Source organism: Malus domestica, chromosome 08 (assembly GCF_042453785.1).
Source record: "Malus domestica chromosome 08, GDT2T_hap1".
In the NCBI taxonomy this organism is placed as follows: domain Eukaryota; kingdom Viridiplantae; phylum Streptophyta; class Magnoliopsida; order Rosales; family Rosaceae; genus Malus; species Malus domestica.
Window position 1 is genome coordinate 17522173 of NC_091668.1, and position 18533 is coordinate 17540705.

An 18533-nucleotide genomic window follows, 5' to 3' on the forward strand; every position below is an offset into this window, starting at 1 on the left:
AAAATACCTTGCATAACTGTCAGTGTTTCAAAAATAAACCCACACAAAAAACAATTAAACAAGCAACAAATAAAAATGATAATCAAGGCAAAATAAAACTGCAGAAAAGGGAAGGTTTTTAGAAACGCGAAACTGATTGTGGAGCGATTCAAAAATCTTCCTTATTTGAATACATGGGTTGCCTCCTAAGAAGCGCTTGCTTTAACGTCTTGCAGCCGGACGAAGAACTCATTCACTCCTCATTGGAGCCCACGGCATGCAGGGAGATGTCCTCCACGGCATGCTCCTTAAAGTGCTCATAATAGGGCTTCAATCGGTGCCCATTCACCTTGAATTCATGTCCCATTTTCAAGCTTTGGATTTGGACTGCACCATGAACAAAAACATTAGTAATAACAAACGGTCCAATCCACTTAGAACGTAACTTACCGGGAAACAACCGTAAACGGGAGTTGAACAAGAGCACTTTCTGTCCTATGGAGAATGTTTTGCCTCGAATCATCTTATCATGGAAAGCTTTGGTCTTCTTCTTGTAAATGCTAGCATTCTCATACGCCTCATGCCGTATCTCATCAAGTTCATTGAGTTGAAACTTCCTATGACTTCCTGCGGCATTTAGGTCCATATTGAACTTCTTGATGGCCCAATGAGCTTTGTGCTCCAATTCAACGGGGAGATGGCACGGCTTGCCATAGATGAGCCGAAATGGGGACATTCCAATGGGTGTCTTGTACGTCGTACGATATGCCCAAAGTGCATCATCTAACCGTAAGCTCCAATCCTTCCTTGTAGGCCCAACGGTCTTCTCTAGAATTTGTTTGATCTCACAGTTGGAAATCTCGGCTTGGCCATTCGTTTGAGGATGGTAAGGTGTAGAAACCCTATGGTTGACATTGTATTTCCTCAATAACGCCTCTATGGTCCGGTTGCAAAAGTGCGATCCTCCATCACTTATGATGACACGTGGCATGCCAAACGTTGCAAAAATGTTAGTTCTAATAAAATCTGCAACCACTTTAGAGTCATTAGTCCGGGTGGCTTTAGCTTCCACCCACTTCGACACATAATCAACCGCAAGCAAAATATACATGAAACCATACGAGGAAGGAAAGGGACCCATAAAATCAATTCCCCAAACATCAAAAATTTCAACATTAAGGATAGAAACTTGCGGCATTTGATCCCTAGCACCTATGTTACCCATTCTTTGGCATTTATCACATGTTAAGCAAAAAGTTCTAGCATCCTTAAAGATACTAGGCCAATAGAACCCACATGGTAACACCTTAAGTGCTGTTCTTTGTGTGCCAAAGTGACCACCACATGCATATGTGTGACAAAAACTTAAAATTGAACGAAATTCAGAATCATGCACACATTGACGTACAATCTGATCTGGGCAAAATTTCCACAAATATGGATCATCCCACACATAAAACCGTGCATCATGCCTAAGTTTATCACGTTGGTTGATAGGAGCATATTTATGCAACTTAATTGGCTTGTTCTCGTGCATTTAAGTTGTGTTTACTTAGCTATTTTAGTGTTTAAAGTCACTTTTGTGTATTTTTAGGTTCTAAGGCCAAAGTGTGCAAAAAGAAGCAAATTGGAGCCTTTTGGAGCAAAAGGAATGGATAAATTGAAGTCTTGAAGAAAGTTGGTTTCCTAATCCAAGAAGGATTCCTAATCAACAAAGGATTCCTAATTGAAGAAGGATTCCTACTCATTTGAGGATTCCTAGAAGAACAAGGATTCCTACTTGAAGTAGGAAAGTTAAGCCAAGGTTTCCTATTTTGGTTGACCTTCCCTATTCCTAAATGTCCTTAATTTCCAGCCACTTTGAATACCTTTTAAGCACTTTGGGACACCAAACAAAGGCCCTAAACCACTCTAGGACCTTAGCCGCACCTCCCTCATCCTTTCCTCTTCCTTGCCGTGCAAGGGATCCTCTTTCCCATCAGTTTTAGGTCACTTAGACCTTTCCCAAACCCTTGCCGCACAAGTAGACCTATTTCCCTTTAGTTTTAGGACATGTTTCCTTTCTTAAAACATGAGCCGCACCTCCCTCATCCTTTCCTCTTCCTTGCCGTGCAAGGGGGAGGGTTTCTTTCCCAAAATCTGACTTAAAACACATTCCTTTTGTGTTTTAAGTAATTGCCGCATATCCTTGCCTATTTCCTCTAAGTTTCTGATTTTATTTCCTAATTCTAGAATCCTTGGACTTAATTTCTGATTTCCTAATCAACCTAGGGTTTTAATTTCTATTTTCCTTTAAATAAACCTCCTTGTTGCAGCCACAAACCATTCCACACACACCCATTCACATCCATTCACGCCAGAAACCTTTCCCCTACCTTTGCCGTGCCCAACCTTCACCCAAATCAATATTTTCTGACCCCAAACCTTCCTAGCGTGCCATACACCATCCTAGACACCTTCCCACCATTCTCCATCATCCAAAACCCATCCAAACCATCTCCATACCTTGTGCCGCAGCAAGAAGGAAGAATGAGTGCTCTTGAATGTGCTTGCTAGTCTATTGCAGATTGCTGGAACTTTTAGGTGTAATCTTTCTTATGTTTTCAATGTTTCAATTCAATAAACTTTGTGTTGTGAGTATGAGGAACTAAACCCCCTTAGTTGGGGGGTGATTCGAAACCATGTACATGCTTGCAATATGATTTGATTACATTCAGTTGTTATTTCATAAGTTGTGGATTCAATTCGTTCATCTACTTGATTGATAACTTATTTGTGTATGTTGATTGAGAGTGCACGCTTAGTTTTCATGCATGAATATGATGCTAGATTATGAGGTAGTTTCACCTAATAGTTACAATCTTATAATCACAAGTAGTGAAGGTCGCTTGAAAATGATCGCGTTGAATGAGTTCTTGGCACGAGTTTCATGCTCATCATAGTAACGAATGCCTCGTCAACACTTATAGTTCTCATTGTGCTTCATGATTCTTGATTGTATCTTTATTGTGCTCATCACGTAAGGAACCTTTGAGGAATGCTTTGAATTGTTGTATGCGCTTTCCCATCCAATTCATTAACTTAAGGAGAACTTGAAGGTTAATTTAAGCATATCTAATTAACTTGGGGTGTTGAGTTTCATAATTTATTGGAAGAACAACCGAAAATCATTTTGTTTGCAAGTGTGTCATGTGTGGAGAAGAACCTCCTAACTAGCCTTTTATCCATCCTTTTCATCCGAAACGTTTTACAATCTGTTTTGTTTTAAAGTTTCTGTTTTGTTTTCAATTTTCGTCCAAAACAAATCCCCCTTTATTTTGAAGTCTTAGATTAGTTAGAAAGTGTTTTAATTTGTGTTTTTAAGTGTTTTGAGTCAAGTTATAACATATATTCGTCCAAATTTGTGTTAGTACTCAAAACTGCCCAGATTGTGCTTCTAAGGCAGTTTTGAGTGTTTATTTGCTGTTTTGGTTCCTTTGCTTTGTTTTGGTGTTTTAACTTTTAATTTTACATTCTTTGAGTCTAGTTTAGTGTTTTAAACTTTGTTTTTACATTATTGAGTTAGTTTTCAAGAGTTTAGCAATCCCTCCTAATCCCCGGTTTAGAACGATCCCTACTTACATCTTTACTACAATTTGACAAAAGAGGGTTTAATTTGTGTGTTTAGTTATTTTACGCATCATTGGTGCCTAGTGAAGGTGCTTGGAATTTGTTTTGACACCAAAAAGTTCACCAAATCGGCATATCAAGGCTCACTAACCTTTATGGACAGCAATTGTTCATCGGGGAATGTCTTGACAATGGGTAGGGGCTCCTCATTATGCACCATGCGGCTTAGGTGGTCAGCCACCACGTTCTCACTTCCCTTCTTGTCACGAATCTCAATATCGAACTCTTGAAGTAGCAACATCCAACGAATTAGCCGCGGTTTGGCTTCCTTTTTGGTGAGCAAGTACTTCAAAGCCGCATGGTCAGTGAAAACAATTACTTTAGTCCCAATTAAATATGATCTAAACTTATCTAAAGCAAAAACAACGGCAAGAAGTTCTTTTTCCGTAGTGGAGTTCAACTGCGCATCATTCAACGTCCGTGAGGCATAGTAGATGACATGCGGCCTCTTGTCCTTCCTTTGTCCCAAAACAGCTCCTAACGCATAATTGGACGCATCACACATAAGCTCGAACGGTCGGCTCCAATCCGGTGGGACAATGATTGGTGCCGTAGTGAGTAGGTTCTTGAGATGGTTGAATGCTTGCTCACACGCCTCGTTGAACTCAAACGACACTTCCTTTTGTAGGAGACGGCATAGAGGTTGTGCAATCTTGGAAAAGTCCTTGATAAATCGTCGATAGAATCCTGCATGACCAAGAAAAGAACGAACCTCTTGATAGGAGCATATTTATGCGCCTTAGTTAGCTAGTTCTTATGCATTTCCATGGTGTTTTCTTAGTTAAAGTAGTCTTTTAAGCTAGTTTTATGTGTTTTCAGGTTTGCGTTCCTAAAACTCTTCACTTTGTTGTTTATTTCTAATCTGCCCAGTTTTGTTATTTACTTGCTGTTTGTGTGTTTCTTTTTGTTTAGTGTGGTTTTATGCTTGAAACATTGAGGACAATGTTTGATTTAAGTGTGGGGGGGGTAACTAAGTGTTTTAGATGCAAATTCGTGGGATTTTATCACCCTTAACTTGGAGACTTGTTCCTTGCTGTTTTTAAGTGTTTTTGAGCAGTTTTGGTATGTTTTAGTGTGTTTTGATGCAAAAATCCGAAAATCACATAAAAATTTGAAAATTTTGTTTTAAAAACCCAAAAAGAGTTGTTTTTGTGTGTTTGTTTGTGTCTTAGGGTACCTTCCAACACAATGATGAGGATTCGGTTTGTAATTACATGGCTGTTAAAGAAGAGTGATTAACATGGATGAAAGTTTGATTTACTCTTTGTTTATGCTTGGTTGTGGTTATAACTTATAAATTCACATGCAATCATAAAAGAAAAAAATCAGTTTTTGTAACATGCTTGAAGGAAGGAACTCAAACTAACGCTACAACCTTGTGAGACTTGAGCCTAAACGTTTATTTGGAGAGTTAAAATCTGTGCATTCTTTGTTTTCTAAGTCGTTGCATGATCTCATTATTCTTTGCTTGGTTACTACTTAGAAGGCGTTTCATCATTTAGTTCCAAATGCTAGAACTCATGCCCATTTCATTCAAAGCATGTCATTGAATTGCATAACACATATTCAAGATGAAGTTGTGTAGTGACCACCACCTTAGCCAAAAAGCCGTGTGCCCTACTCTATTATATGTTTAAGTTTAACCCCGTTGAGCCTTGTTTAGCCTTTTCTTTGTTAACCCACATTACCCTCACCTAGCCTAGATTAGGACTATCCGTACCCTTGTTCTTAAAGCATTGTAAAGCATGATTCGAATTGGATTCCTTTTGATCTATGTTAGCAGAAAATAAGTGTGGGGGAAGTGTTTTTCATGAGGAATTGTGTGCCATAGGCACGGCAAAGAAAAGAAAAGAAAAAAAAATTTCGTGGAAAAAGAAAAATTGAAGAAAAAAATATGAAAAGTTTGAAAAAAAGAGTTGAAAAGTTGAGAAAAAGAGTTCCAAAGTATTGTTTGTTGAAGTAAGGGTCCAAAACAATGAATTCGGCCCTAAGGAGTTGTTTAAGTCTCCCCCTTGTGTTTTAAAGTTAATTTCTGCAATCTAAGTGAATTCTAAGTCTCAATTTCAGTGCTTTGCTTACTATTGCTTGAAGAACGTTTGTTTTCCCTATCCTTTCCTTGTTAACCAACACCCCAAGCCCCATTACAACCCTTAACTTCTATCTTGAGTGTTATGTGTTTCAATTTGTGGAGTTTGAATTTGGTATGAGCATATGGTGTCACTGGTTCTCGCATCTAAGTAGTAGCATTCCATTCATGAGATCATATCTAAACATGCTTCTTAACTCTAGAAATTGCGTTCTTTGTGAAACATATATGTGAGCATTCGTTTTCATATCTACATCAATCTTCTCACATATGACTAGTGTAGGGTGTGGAGTTAGAAAATCTGAGTGAAAATAGAGTGTATATCTTGTAAGGAATTGAGGGAATTCTCTAAGGCATGTTACTACATTCAAAGCATTGTTTTAATTGATTACTTGTGAACTAGTAAGTAGTGGCTTTAATTAAGTATGTGCTTACGAGTAAAGAGAACTCAAATCTGTGGGGATAACAATCTTTAACATGTCATGTACATTGGAAATCCCTAAGCAAATGTTGGAAGGTTTAGGTTTTGTTTTGGTTAGTTTGTTTCGTTTTGTTTCCTTTCTTTTGTTTGTTTTGCTCGAGGACTAGCAAAAGCTAAGTGTGGGGGAATTTGATAGGAGCATATTTATGCGCCTTAGTTAGCTAGTTCTTATGCATTTCCATGGTGTTTTCTTAGTTAAAGTAGTCTTTTAAGCTAGTTTTATGTGTTTTCAGGTTTTAAGGCCAAAGGATGCAAGAAGATGCATTTTGGAGCTTTTTGGAGCAAAATTGGGCTTGGAATGATTATCACATAATTGGAGCCATGGTTTGGACGAATTTGAAGACTTGAAGATGATGATTCCTACTTGAACAAGGTTTCCTAGTTGAAGTAGGAAAGTGCTTACATGAAGGAGGATTCCTAATCGACGAAGGATTCCTAATCAACGAAGGATTCCTAATTGAAGATGGATTCCTAATCACATGAGGATTCCTACTCCAACAAGGATTCCTACTTGAAGTAGGAAAGTTAAGCCAAGGTTTCCTAGTTGGTTTGATTTTTCCTAATTGTCCCTAAAAGTTCCAGCAATTATGAAGACTTTCTAAGCATTTTAGGACACAAAACAAAAGCCTAGAACCCTTTTGGACCCCTTGCCACACTCCCTTGCCCTTTCCTCTTCCTTGCCGTGCAAGGGAGAGGGCTCTTTCCTGTTTTGGAGCATTAAAACACCTTCCTTTTTATGCTTTAAACCCTGGCCGAATTTCCTTGACCTTTCCTTTTAATTTTCTGATTTGTTTCCTTAATTCTAGAAGCTTTAAACTTAATTCCTGATTACCTAATTAGCCTAGGGTTTTTAATTTCCTAAATCCTTTTAAATAAACATCCTTGTGCAGCCACAAAGGGGACCATTCATCCAGAAAATAATCCTTCACGCCTGAAACCATTCTCCATCTTCAACAGCACCTATCCTTCATCATTCACCATATTTTCTGACCCAAAACCACCCTAGCCGTCCCATACACCTATCCTACACACTTTTCCACCATTCTACACCATCCATAACCCCCAAAAACCATCACAAACCCCTGGGCCGCAACCAAGGAAGAGGAGGAAGGTTCTTAGACGTTCCTGCTGTGCAATTTAGATTGCTGGAAATTTTAGGTGTGATCTTTCTTATGTTTTCAATGTTTCAATTCAATAAACTTTGTGTTGTGAGTATGAAGAACTAAACCCCCTTAGTTGGGGGGTGATTCGAAACCATGTACATGCTTGCAATATGATTTGATTACATTCAGTTGTTATTTCATAAGTTGTGGATTCAATTCGTTCATCTACTTGATTGATAACTTATTTGTGTATGTTGATTGAGAGTGCACGCTTAGTTTTCATGCATGAATATGATGCTAGATTATGAGGGAGTTTCACCTAATAGTTACAATCTTATAATCACAAGTAGTGAAGGTCGCTTGAAAACGATCGCGTTGAATGAATTCTTGGCACTAGTTTCATGCTCATCATAGTAACGAATGCCTCGTCAACACTTATAGTTCTCATTGTGCTCCATGATTCTTGATTGTATCTTTATTGTGCTCATCACGTAAGGAACCTTTGAGGAATGCTTTGAATTGTTGTATGCGCTTTCCCATCCGATTCATTAACTTAAGGAGAACTTTAAGGTTAATTTAAGCGTATCTAATTAACTTGGGGTGTTGAGTTTCATAATTTATTGGAAGAACAACTGAAAATCGTTTTGTTTGCAAGTGTGTCATGTGTGGAGAAGAACCTCCTAACTAGCCTTCTACCCATCTATTTCACCAAAATCGTTTTTACAATCTGCCCTATTTCCAATCTGTTTTCTTTATTTTAATTTTCGTCAAAACAAAATCCCCCTTTATTTTAGAGTCCTAGATTAGTTAGAAAGTGTGTTAGTTTATGTTTTCTAGTGTTTTGAGTCAAGTTATAACATAAATTCGTCCAAATTTGTGTTAGTACTCAAAACTGCCCAGATTGTGCTTCTAAGGCAGTTTTGAGTGTTTATTTGCTGTTTTGGTTCCTTTGCTTTGTTTTGGTGTTTTAACTTTTAATTTTACATTCTTTGAGTCTAGTTTAGTGTTTTAAACTTTGTTTTTACATTATCGAGTCAGTTTTCAAGAGATTAGCAATCCCTTCTAATCCCCGGTTTAGAACGATCCCTACTTACATATTTACTACAATTTGACAAAAGAGGGTTTAATTTGTGTGCTTAATATATTTCGCATCACCTCTCTCACCGAAGTAGGAGAGGGTAAGTAGCGTACAAGATCTATCTTAGACTTATCAACTTCAATTCCTTTTTCAGAGATTATATGACCCAAAACAATACCTTGTTTAACCATAAAATGGCATTTCTCCCAATTTAACACAAGGTTTGTTTCAACACAACGTTTCAAGATTAAAGTGAGATTATCTAAGCAATTATCAAATGAACTACCAAACACACTAAAATCATCCATGAATATCTCAATAATCCTTTCAACATAATCAGAAAATATGCTAACCATACACCTTTGAAACGTGGCAGGAGCATTGCACAAACCGAATGGCATGCGTCGATATGCAAACGTTCCAAAGGGACAAGTAAAAGTGGTCTTTTCTTGATCATCCGGGGCAATGACAATTTGATTATAACCAGAGTATCCATAAAAAAAACAATAAAAGGAATGACCCGCTAACCTTTCAAGCATTTGATCTAGGAACGGCAATGGGAAATGATCCTTCCTTGTGGTGGCGTTTAGCTTCCTATAATCAATACATACTCGCCAACCGGTTTGGATTCGTGTGGGTACAAGCTCATTCTTGATAGGAGCATATTTATGCACCTTAGTTAACTAGTTCTTATGCATTTTCGTTATGTTTTCTTAGTTTAAAGTAGTCTTTTAAGCTAGTTTCATATGTTTTCAGGTTTAAGGGCATATTACATAAAAGGATGCAAAATGGAGCCTTTCGGAGCAAAATGGAGCTTAGATTGGAAAGTACATGCTTGGAGCACAAGGAATGGACGAGTTTGAAGGTCAAAGGAGCTTAAGAAATGAAGAAATGAAAGTGAAGAACAAAGAATTCAGAATTGGAAACCAAAGTTTCTAAAGTTGGAAGTTTCTATTCTTGGAGGTTTCCATTTTTGAGAGTTTCTATCCTTGGCTTTGGGCTTTTAGATGACCTATCCTTTTCCCCTAACCCTAGCCGCACCTAGGCCTCTAGAATATCTGATTTCCTTGCCTTGCAAGGCATTCTAGAAGGCCCATCTCTAACCCTAACCCTAGCCGCACCTTAGGCCTTATTCCCACTAAAAATCTGATTGTTTTAACCTAATTTCTGATGGGTTTGGGTTTTAGAGGCCCTAATCTGATTGCCCTAGGTTTTTGGATGCCTATTTATACACATTCTAAACCCTTGGCCGAACACCATCTCCCATTCACATCATTCACGCCAGAATTTGTTCCTTGCTCTCTGCCGCACCTTTTCATCACCCTAGTCCTTAATTTCTGCCCAAAAACAACCCTAGCCGCACCACTCATCAACCCTAAACCGTTCCCTACCATTCCCCATCCATTCTAGACCCTAAATACCACCCAAAACCTGTTCTAAACTTCTCTGCCGCAACAAGGAGGAAGGAGAAATCGTTGATGATCTTGCTGCCAAGTTGGAGCGTTCTAGGTGTTTTCTTTCTTTGGATTTTAATTTCTAATTTTATGTATCTTTGCTTTGCGAGTATGAGGAACTAAAACCCCCCTTGGCTAGGGGGGGATTCAAAACCATGATTATATATGTGAAATAAGTTGATTCCTTTCAGTTATCGTTGCATAAGTCGTGAATACAATTTGCTTAACCGTTTGATTTAGAACTTATTCTTGTATGTTGATTGAGAGTGCACGCTTAATTTGTATGCTTGAATTTGGTGCTAGGATATAAGTTTGTTTCACCTAATCGTTATGAATTTATATTCGCAAGTAGTGAAGATCGCTAGTCACGATCGTGTTAAGTAGATTCCTGGCAAGAGTATCATGCTTTTCATAGTTACGAATGCCTTGTCGATGCTTATGATTTCCAAAGAACGTAATGATTCTAACTTGTATCTTTATCATGCTGTTCATATAGAGAACTTGTTAGGAATAATTTGTTTGCGATGCATATTCATCCAATTCAATGATTCTAGGGAAATCTGAAGGTTAATTTAAGCGGACCTAATTAACTTGGAGTGTCGAGGTTCATAACTTATTGAATTGATAACTGGAAATTGATTTACGTTGCATATATTTCATGTGTGGAGAAGAACCCCTTAGCTATTCCACAATCCATTGATTCATCACAATTTTGTCTTACAATCTGTTTTCTTTACAATCTGCCATTTAATTTAAATTCGTCCAAAATCAACCCCACTTTATTTCTTTGAGTCATATTAGTTAGAACTTGTCTTAGATTATGTTTTTAAGTGTTTTAGGTCATTAGGAAACCAAAATTCGTTCAAGTTTGCATTAGAGTCCCAAAACTGCCCAGAAAGTGTTTTAAGGCAGTTTTGAGTGTTTTTGGTGCTGTTTTGAGTCTTTTGATTTGTTTTAGTGTTTTAGAGTTTAGTTTTGCATTCTTTGAGTCTAGTTGAGTGTTTTAAACCTTGTTTTACATATTTGAGTCAGTTAAGAGTGTTTTAGCAATCCCTCCTAATCCCCGGTTTAAGAACGATCCCTACTTATCCATACTACAATTGTCAACAAGAGGGTTTAATTTGTGTGTCAACATAATTTTCACATCAATTCTCCGCATTCTCCACAACCGTCACTCCAGATTTCTTGGGCACGCATTGAATAGGTGAAACCCAACGGCTATCGGAGATAGATTAGATCACTCCACAATCAAGGAGCTTGATTATCTCCTTTTTCACAACTTCCATCATTGGAGGGTTGAGACGGCGTTGAGCCTCTCTAGTTGGTTTGGCCCCCTCCTCAAGAAATATGTGATGCATGCACGTTGTAGGGCTTATACCCTTGATATCGGCCAATGTCCATCCTAGGGCAGATTTGAACTCCTTCAAGACTCGAACTAGTTTCTCTTCTTCTTGTGCCGTGAGGAATGAGGATATGATGGCAGGTAGGGTCTCATTTTCTCCCAAGAAAATGTACTTCAAATGGCTTGGTAATGGTTTGAGTTCAAGGACAGGTGCTTGAATTATTGATGGAAGCAACTTGTTAGTTGAAATGGGAATGGAATCGAAGTTCGGAGACTTACCACCATGCTTAGGTAATGACTCAAGGGCAGCAACTAACTCAATGAATTCCTCACTACAAGCCACGACATAGAATGGTTCATGCATGCCGTGGGTTAGCATATGGTTTGCATCCATGGTTTTGAGTTCCATGCCTCTTGTAATGACTTTTTCAAGAACATCGTCATTCAAATCTTCAAGATATCCCTGCACAAGAACATCTTCCAAAACTCCCTTTGGATAGGCGTTAGATCTATCGGCCAATTGTATGATTACACCATCATTTTTCAACACTCCTAAATTCATAGATGCATAAATTGAGTATGGCATAACATTTATAGAAGCACCTAAATCTAACATGGCAGATTCAAAGCGAGTGTTTCCAATGACACAAGGAATTGTAAAACTACCCGGATCTTTGCATTTGGGGGGTAGTTTGCGTGGCAAGATGGCGGATACATTTTCACCTACCTTGACAACCTCCTTGGTCGACATCCTCTTCCTAGTGGTGCACAATTCCTTTAGAAACTTGGCATATCTCGGCACTTGCTTGATTGCATCCAAAAGGGGTATGTTGACTTGAACTTTCCTAAATGTCTCAATGATGTCCTTTTCAGCTTCCTCCTTCTTTGTTTGCATAAACCTACTAGGAAAAGGGATATTCGAAGGAAAAACATTAGTAGGAAGTGAATTTGACACATTCTTACCCTTCTTGGCCGAATTGGACAGATTTGGGCCTATGGAAGCTTGCGGCAAGGGTGTGTCTGATAGGAGCATATTTATGCGCCTTAGTTAGCTAGTTCTTATGCATTTTTGTTATGTTTTCTTTGTTAAAGTAGTCTTTTAAGCTACTTTCTTGTGTTTTCAGGTTTAGCGGACGTATTACATGAAATGATACAATTTGGAGCTTTTGGAGCAAAAAGTGAGCTTGAATTGAAAAGGACATGCTTGGAACGCAAGGTTGGGATGGAATTGAAGAGTTGAAGATTTGAGGTTTCCTACTTGAAGTAGGAAAGCTAAGCCTAAAAGTTTCCATTTTGGGTCGATCTTTCCTAAATCGGAATTGGCAACCAAAGTTTCTAAAAGTTGGAAGTTTCTATTCTTGGAGGTTTCCATTTTCGAGAGTTTCTATTCTTGGCGTTGGGCTTTTAGATGACCTAAACCCAAATTTCCTTGTGGACCTTCAACCCATGCCGAACCCTAGGGCCTAATCATCTAAAATCTGCCATGTTAAACCCTAGTCCATTTCTCCTAAACCCAAGCCGCACCTTTCCACCTAGAAGCCCTATTTTACAAACCCTAAACCCTAGTCCACTTAAGTGCCGCACCTAACCCTAGCCCATTGTTAAAAATCTGATTTCATTAGGGTTTCTAAGTGCCTATATATACCACCCTTACACCCTAGCCGCATACATCTTCCCCTCTCCAAAAAATCAGAAAATCATCTCTCCTTTTCCCCACCTTTTGCCGCAGCCACCATCACCCAAAATCCATCCATTCCAGCCGCCACTCATCCATTCCAGCAACCTACCCCACTTTGCCGCACCACCATACACCTCCCTTACCCTTTGCCGAACCACCATATCATCCCAAATCCATCCCTAAACCGAAATCACATCCAAACAGCCCCTAAACCCTCACTGCCGCAGCAAGGAGAAGAAGAAAGAGGAGCTTTCTGTGCAGATTTCAAAGTGGACTTCTTTGGCATTTTAGGTGTAATCTTTCTTATGTCTTCGATGTTTCAATTCAATAAACTTTGTGTTGTGAGTATGAGGAACTAAACCCCCTTAGTTGGGGGGTGATTCGAAACCATGTACATGCTTGCAATTTGATTCGATTACATTCAGTTGTTATTTCATAAGTTATGGATTCAATTCGTTCATCTATTTGATTGATAACTTATTTGTGTATGTTGATTGAGAGTGCACGCTTAGTTTTCATGCATGAATATGATGCTAGATTATGAGGGAGTTTCACCTAATAGTTACAATCTTATAATCACAAGTAGTGAAGATCGCTTGAAAACGATCGCGTTGAATGAATTCTTAGCATAAGTTTCATGCAATTCATAGTAACAAATGCTTCGTCAATGCTTATGTTTTTCATAGAACGTAATGATTCTTGCTTGTATCTCTATTATGCAATTCATGTAGGGAACTTGTAGGGAATGTTTTGGGTTGTCGTATGCAATCATCCAACTTAATAACTTGTGGAAAAACTGAGGGTTAATTAGTGCAATTCACGGTTAACTTGGGGCGTTGAGTATTCATAGTTTATCGGAAGAACAACTGAAAATCGTTTTGTTTGCAAGTGTGACATGTGTGGAGAAGAACCTCCTAACTAGCCTTTTATCCATCCTTTTTCACCAAAATCGTTTTTACAACCTGTTTAGTTTTAAGTTTCTGTTTTCTGTTAAATTTTCGTCCAAAACAAATCCCCCTTTAATTTGAAGTCTTAGATTAGTTAGAAAGTGTTTTGATTTGTGTTCTAAGTATTTTGACTCAAGTTTTCATCAAATTTCGTCCAAATTAGTGTAGGTGCTCAAAACTGCCCAGAAAGTGGTTTTTAGGCAGTTTTGAGCCTTCTAGTTGCTGTTTTGAGTTTTAGGTTTGTTTAAGTGTTTTAACCTTTAGTTTTGCATTCTTTGAGTCTAGTTTAGTGTTTTAAACTTTGTTTTTATGTTTTTAAGTCAGTTTTCAAGTGTTTAGCAATCCCTCCTAATCCCCAGTCTAGAACGATCCCTACTTACATCTTTACTACAATTTGACAAAAAGAGGGTTTAATTTGTGTGCTTATCTATTTCGCATCAGTGTCCACCTTTGCCTGGGTGGGCTTGTGTCCTCCTCTTCTAATTGTAGTTTTTTATCTTCTTTGAGGCCTGATGTAGATGGTTTAGGATCTGCCCCAACTTCTTTTCCACTTCTCAACAATATGGCTTTTGCACTTTCGAAACCTCCTTTTGGATTTGGAATGGTAGAACTAGGAAGTTGGCCTGGGTCTCGAAATTTGCTCACAAAGTCTGCAATCTGCCCAATTTGTTTCTCCAATTGATCCACCCTTTTGTCTTGGCTTTGTATAGCTTTGGTTTGATTTTCTTGCCCCTGAGACAAGTTAGTTAGTAACTTAAGGAGTGTATCATTGTCTAGAGATGTACCTGAAGCATTTGGGGCAGATTGTTGTGGAACATCTGGGGGTGCGTTTGGCTTGGTGAAAAACCCCGGGGGTTGTTGCCTAAAGCCTCCCTGTTGTTGGGGTTGTTGGGCCTCCCTCCACTTGAAGTTTGGATGGTCTCTCCAACCTGGATTGTATGTATTTGAATATGGATCGTTCCTTGGTTGGTTTTGGCCTTGAAATCCAATTGCGTTAGCGCTCTCCCATCCACCGTTCTCAATGAGTTGAGGGCACTTTTCCGAGGCATGTCCTTGGATAGAACATACGCCACACACCATTGGCCCTTGCATCCTCATTCCTTCAGCCATCTGAGACATAATGGAAGTAAGATTAGCTAACTGTGAATGAATGTCAGATGTGGAACTTACCTCATGCACTTGTTGCCTGATGTGAAAAATATGTTGACACACAAATTAAACCCTATTGATGACAATTGTAGTAATGATGCAAGTAGGGATCGTTCTAGACCGGGGATTAACTAGGGATGCTAATCAACACAAATAAGACTCAAAACCACTAAACTAGACTCTATAGACTCAAAACTAACTTAAAACACTAAAAACAGCAAGAAACAATAAAAAAGACTCAATTCTAGACCTAGCAAGTGATTTGGACGAAAATAGAACTTCAAAGACTCAAAAGACTTAAAGAAAACACGTTTTGACTCTAAAAACAAGACTTAAAAGCAAGGGGGTTGATTTGGACGAATTTAACTTTTAAAACAAAAACTTTGAAAACAAACTTGACAAAAACGATTTTGATGTAGATTAAGATGGTGAAAGGCTAGTTAGAAGGTTCCTTCTCCACACATGAAACATATGTATACGACTCGATTTCCAGTTACTCTTTCAACAAACCATGAATGACAATGCCCCAAATTAACTAGATTGCACCAATTAATTCTCAGATTTCCCTAGATTCATTGAATTGAATGGAATACGCATTACAACCAAATTATTCTTATCAAGGACCCTAACTATGGAATACGCATGATAGAGACACATATCAAAGATCATTAAGTTCAATGGACATCATAAGCATTGACGAGGCATTCATAACTATGGGATACGCATGTTACTCTTGCCAAGGATTTACTTAACACAATCGTGACTAGCGACTTTTACTACTTATGAATATAAGTTAATAACGATTAGGTGAAATTCCCTTATACTCTAGCATCAAATTCATGCATGCGAACTAAGTATGCATCCTTAATTAACATACATAAACATGTTATCAATCAAATAGATAAGTAAACTGATAGGAGCATATTTATGCGCCTTAGTTAGCTAGTTCTTATGCATCTTTGTTATGTTTTCTTCGTTAAAGTAGTCTTTTAAGCTACTTTCATGTGTTTTCAGGTTTAAAGGACATATTACATGAAATGATGCAATTTGGAGCTTTTGTTGCAAAATGTGAGCTTGGATTGAAAAGGACATGCTTGGAACACAAGGTTGGGATGGAATTGAAGAGTTGAAGATTTGAGGTTTCCTACTCGAAGTAGGAAAGCTAAGCCTAAAAGTTTCCATTTTGGGTTGATCTTTCCTAAATCGGAATTGGCAACCAAAGTTTCTAAAGTTGGAAGTTTCTATTCTTGGAGGTTTCCATTTTTGTGAGTTTCTATTCTCGGCTTTGGGCTTTTGGATGACCCATCCTTACTTCTTGGACCTATGCCGCACCTAAACCCTAACCTTAGTACTTAATCAGCCGCACCTAGGCCTTGTTCACATGCAAAAATCTGATTAGTTACCCTAAGCCCAATGCCGCACCTTTCCATCCTAGAAGCCCTATTTTACAAACCTTAACCCTAGCCCATTGTTTAATCTGATTTGTTAGGGTTTCTAAGTGCATATATATTTAGTTTCTACACCTAGCCGCACCAGCTCCCATTCTACAAATCAGAAATCGTCTAAACCTATTCCCACACCTTGCCGCAGCCACCTTCATCCATTCCAGCCACTTCCCATCCATGCCGCAGCCTTCATCCACCTCCATACACCATTCTACACCTCTAGCCACCATCCTACACCTCCATACACCATCCCCACTCCTTGCCGCACCACCATACCATCCTAATTCCCTTCTAAAACCAAAATCACATCCAAAAACACCCAAAACCCTCTCTGCCGCAGCAAGGAGAGAGGAGCTTGAAGTCAGAAATTCAAAGTGGAATTCTTGGGCGTTTTAGGTGTAATCTTTCTTACGTCTTCGATGTTTCAATTCAATAAACTTTGTGTTGTGAGTATGAGGAACTAAACCCCCTTAGTTGGGGGGTAATTCGAAACCATGTACATGCTTGCAATTTGATTCGATTTCATTCAGTTGTTATTTCATAAGTTGTGGATTCAATTCGTTCATCTATTTGATTGATAACGTATTTGTGTATGTTGATTGAGAGTGCACGCTTAGTTTTCATGCATGAATATGATGCTAGATTATGAGGGAGTTTCACCTAATAGTTACAATCTTATAATCACAAGTAGTGAAGATCGCTTGAAAACGATCGCGTTGAATGAATTCTTAGTATAAGTTTCATGCAATTCATAGTAACGAATGCTTCGTCAATGCTTATGTTTTTCATAGAACGTAATGATTCTTGCTTGTTTCTCTATTATGCAATTCATGTAGGGAACTTGTAGGGAATGTTTTGGGTTGTCGTATGCAATCATCCAACTTAATAACTTATGGAAAAACTGAGGGTTAATTAGTGCAATTCACGGTTAATTTGGGGCGTTGAGTATTCATAATTCATTGGAAGAACAACTGAAAATCGTTTTGTTTGCAAGTGTGACATGTGTGGAGAAGAACCTCCTAACTAGCCTTTTAACCATCTATTTCACCAAAATCGTTTTTGCAATCTGTGCTAGTTAAAGTTTCTGTTTTTGTGTTAAATTTTCGTCCAAAACAAACCCCCATTATTTTAGAGTCTTAGATTAGTTAGAAAGTGTTTTGATTCAAGTTTTCATCCAATTTCGTCCAAATTAGTGTAGGTGCTCAAAACTGCCCAGAAAGTGGTTTTTAGGCAGTTTTGAGTCTTTTAGTTGCTGTTTTGAGTTCTAGGGTTATTTAAGTGTTTTAAACTTTAGTTTTGCATTCTTTGAGTCTAGTTTAGTGTTTTAAACTTTGTTTTTGAGTTTTTAAGTCAGTTTCCAAGTGTTTAGCAAGCCCTCCTAATCCCCGGTCTAGAACGATCCCTACTTACATCTTTACTACAATTTGACAAAAAGAGGGTTTAATTTGTGTGCTTATCTATTTCGCATCATAAACCACATTCACGATTCATGAAATCATAACTGGAGGTAATCAAATCATATAAAACATATGATCATGGCTTTGAATTCCCCTCTAACTATAAAGAAATTAGTTCATGTTCGCAAATAAACAAAGATAAATAAATTTAAACATTGACATAAAGATAGAAAACACCTAGAATCGCTCCAACAATCCAAGATCCTTGAATGGCATGCACGGCTCCAGATTCCTTCCTTCTTCTCCTTGCAAACTCACGGCACAATGAGGGATTTATGGTGAATAGTGTAGTGAATTGTGGTAGAGGGTGGTGAGTGAAAGGGTGCGGCATAGGCTTGTATTTATAGGCTGAAAATCCCATCTCCTAGGTAGCCAAGGACAAGGTTTTAAAGGCCTAAACTGCATAGGATAATAACATACAATCCTACAAGGAAAACAAGTCAAAAACCCAAAAGGAATGGGAGATAATGTGCGGCACAAAGAGTGTGAAAGGATAAGGCTTCTAGAAACCAAAATCCCAAAGGAAATGGGTGAAAACTCACGGCAAAAGGATAGTTTCTAGAAAGAAATACAAGGCAGATTTTTAGGCTTCTAGAAAGGCTCCTAGGCGCCATTTTTGTAGGATAAGATTAGGTCTTCTAGAAATCCCATTTTAAGCATCCTAA

General features: G+C 38.3%; 1 protein-coding gene across 1 annotated transcript; it reads right to left on the reverse strand.

Annotated features, from left to right (window-relative positions):
* Positions 1 to 232: 232 nt before the first annotated feature.
* LOC139198069 (uncharacterized) lies at positions 233 to 625 on the reverse strand. The gene is made up of 2 exons (XM_070826325.1): positions 430 to 625; positions 233 to 366 (listed from the first exon to the last, which is right to left on the reverse strand). Exons 1-2 carry the CDS (start codon positions 623 to 625, stop codon positions 233 to 235), a joined length of 330 nt encoding a protein of 109 aa, XP_070682426.1.
* Positions 626 to 18533: the final 17908 nt, after the last annotated feature.

What these genes read in the sequence shown, in the direction of transcription:
- LOC139198069 (XM_070826325.1), bottom strand. Translation starts at nt 625, where the DNA reads ATGGACCTAAATGCCGCAGGAAGTCATAGGAAGTTTCAACTCAATGAA. An exon ending in CCGTTTACGGTTGTTTCCCG is followed by an intron (nt 367 to 429) that starts GTAAGTTACGTT and finishes TTCATGGTGCAG; the next exon opens with TCCAAATCCAAAGCTTGAAA.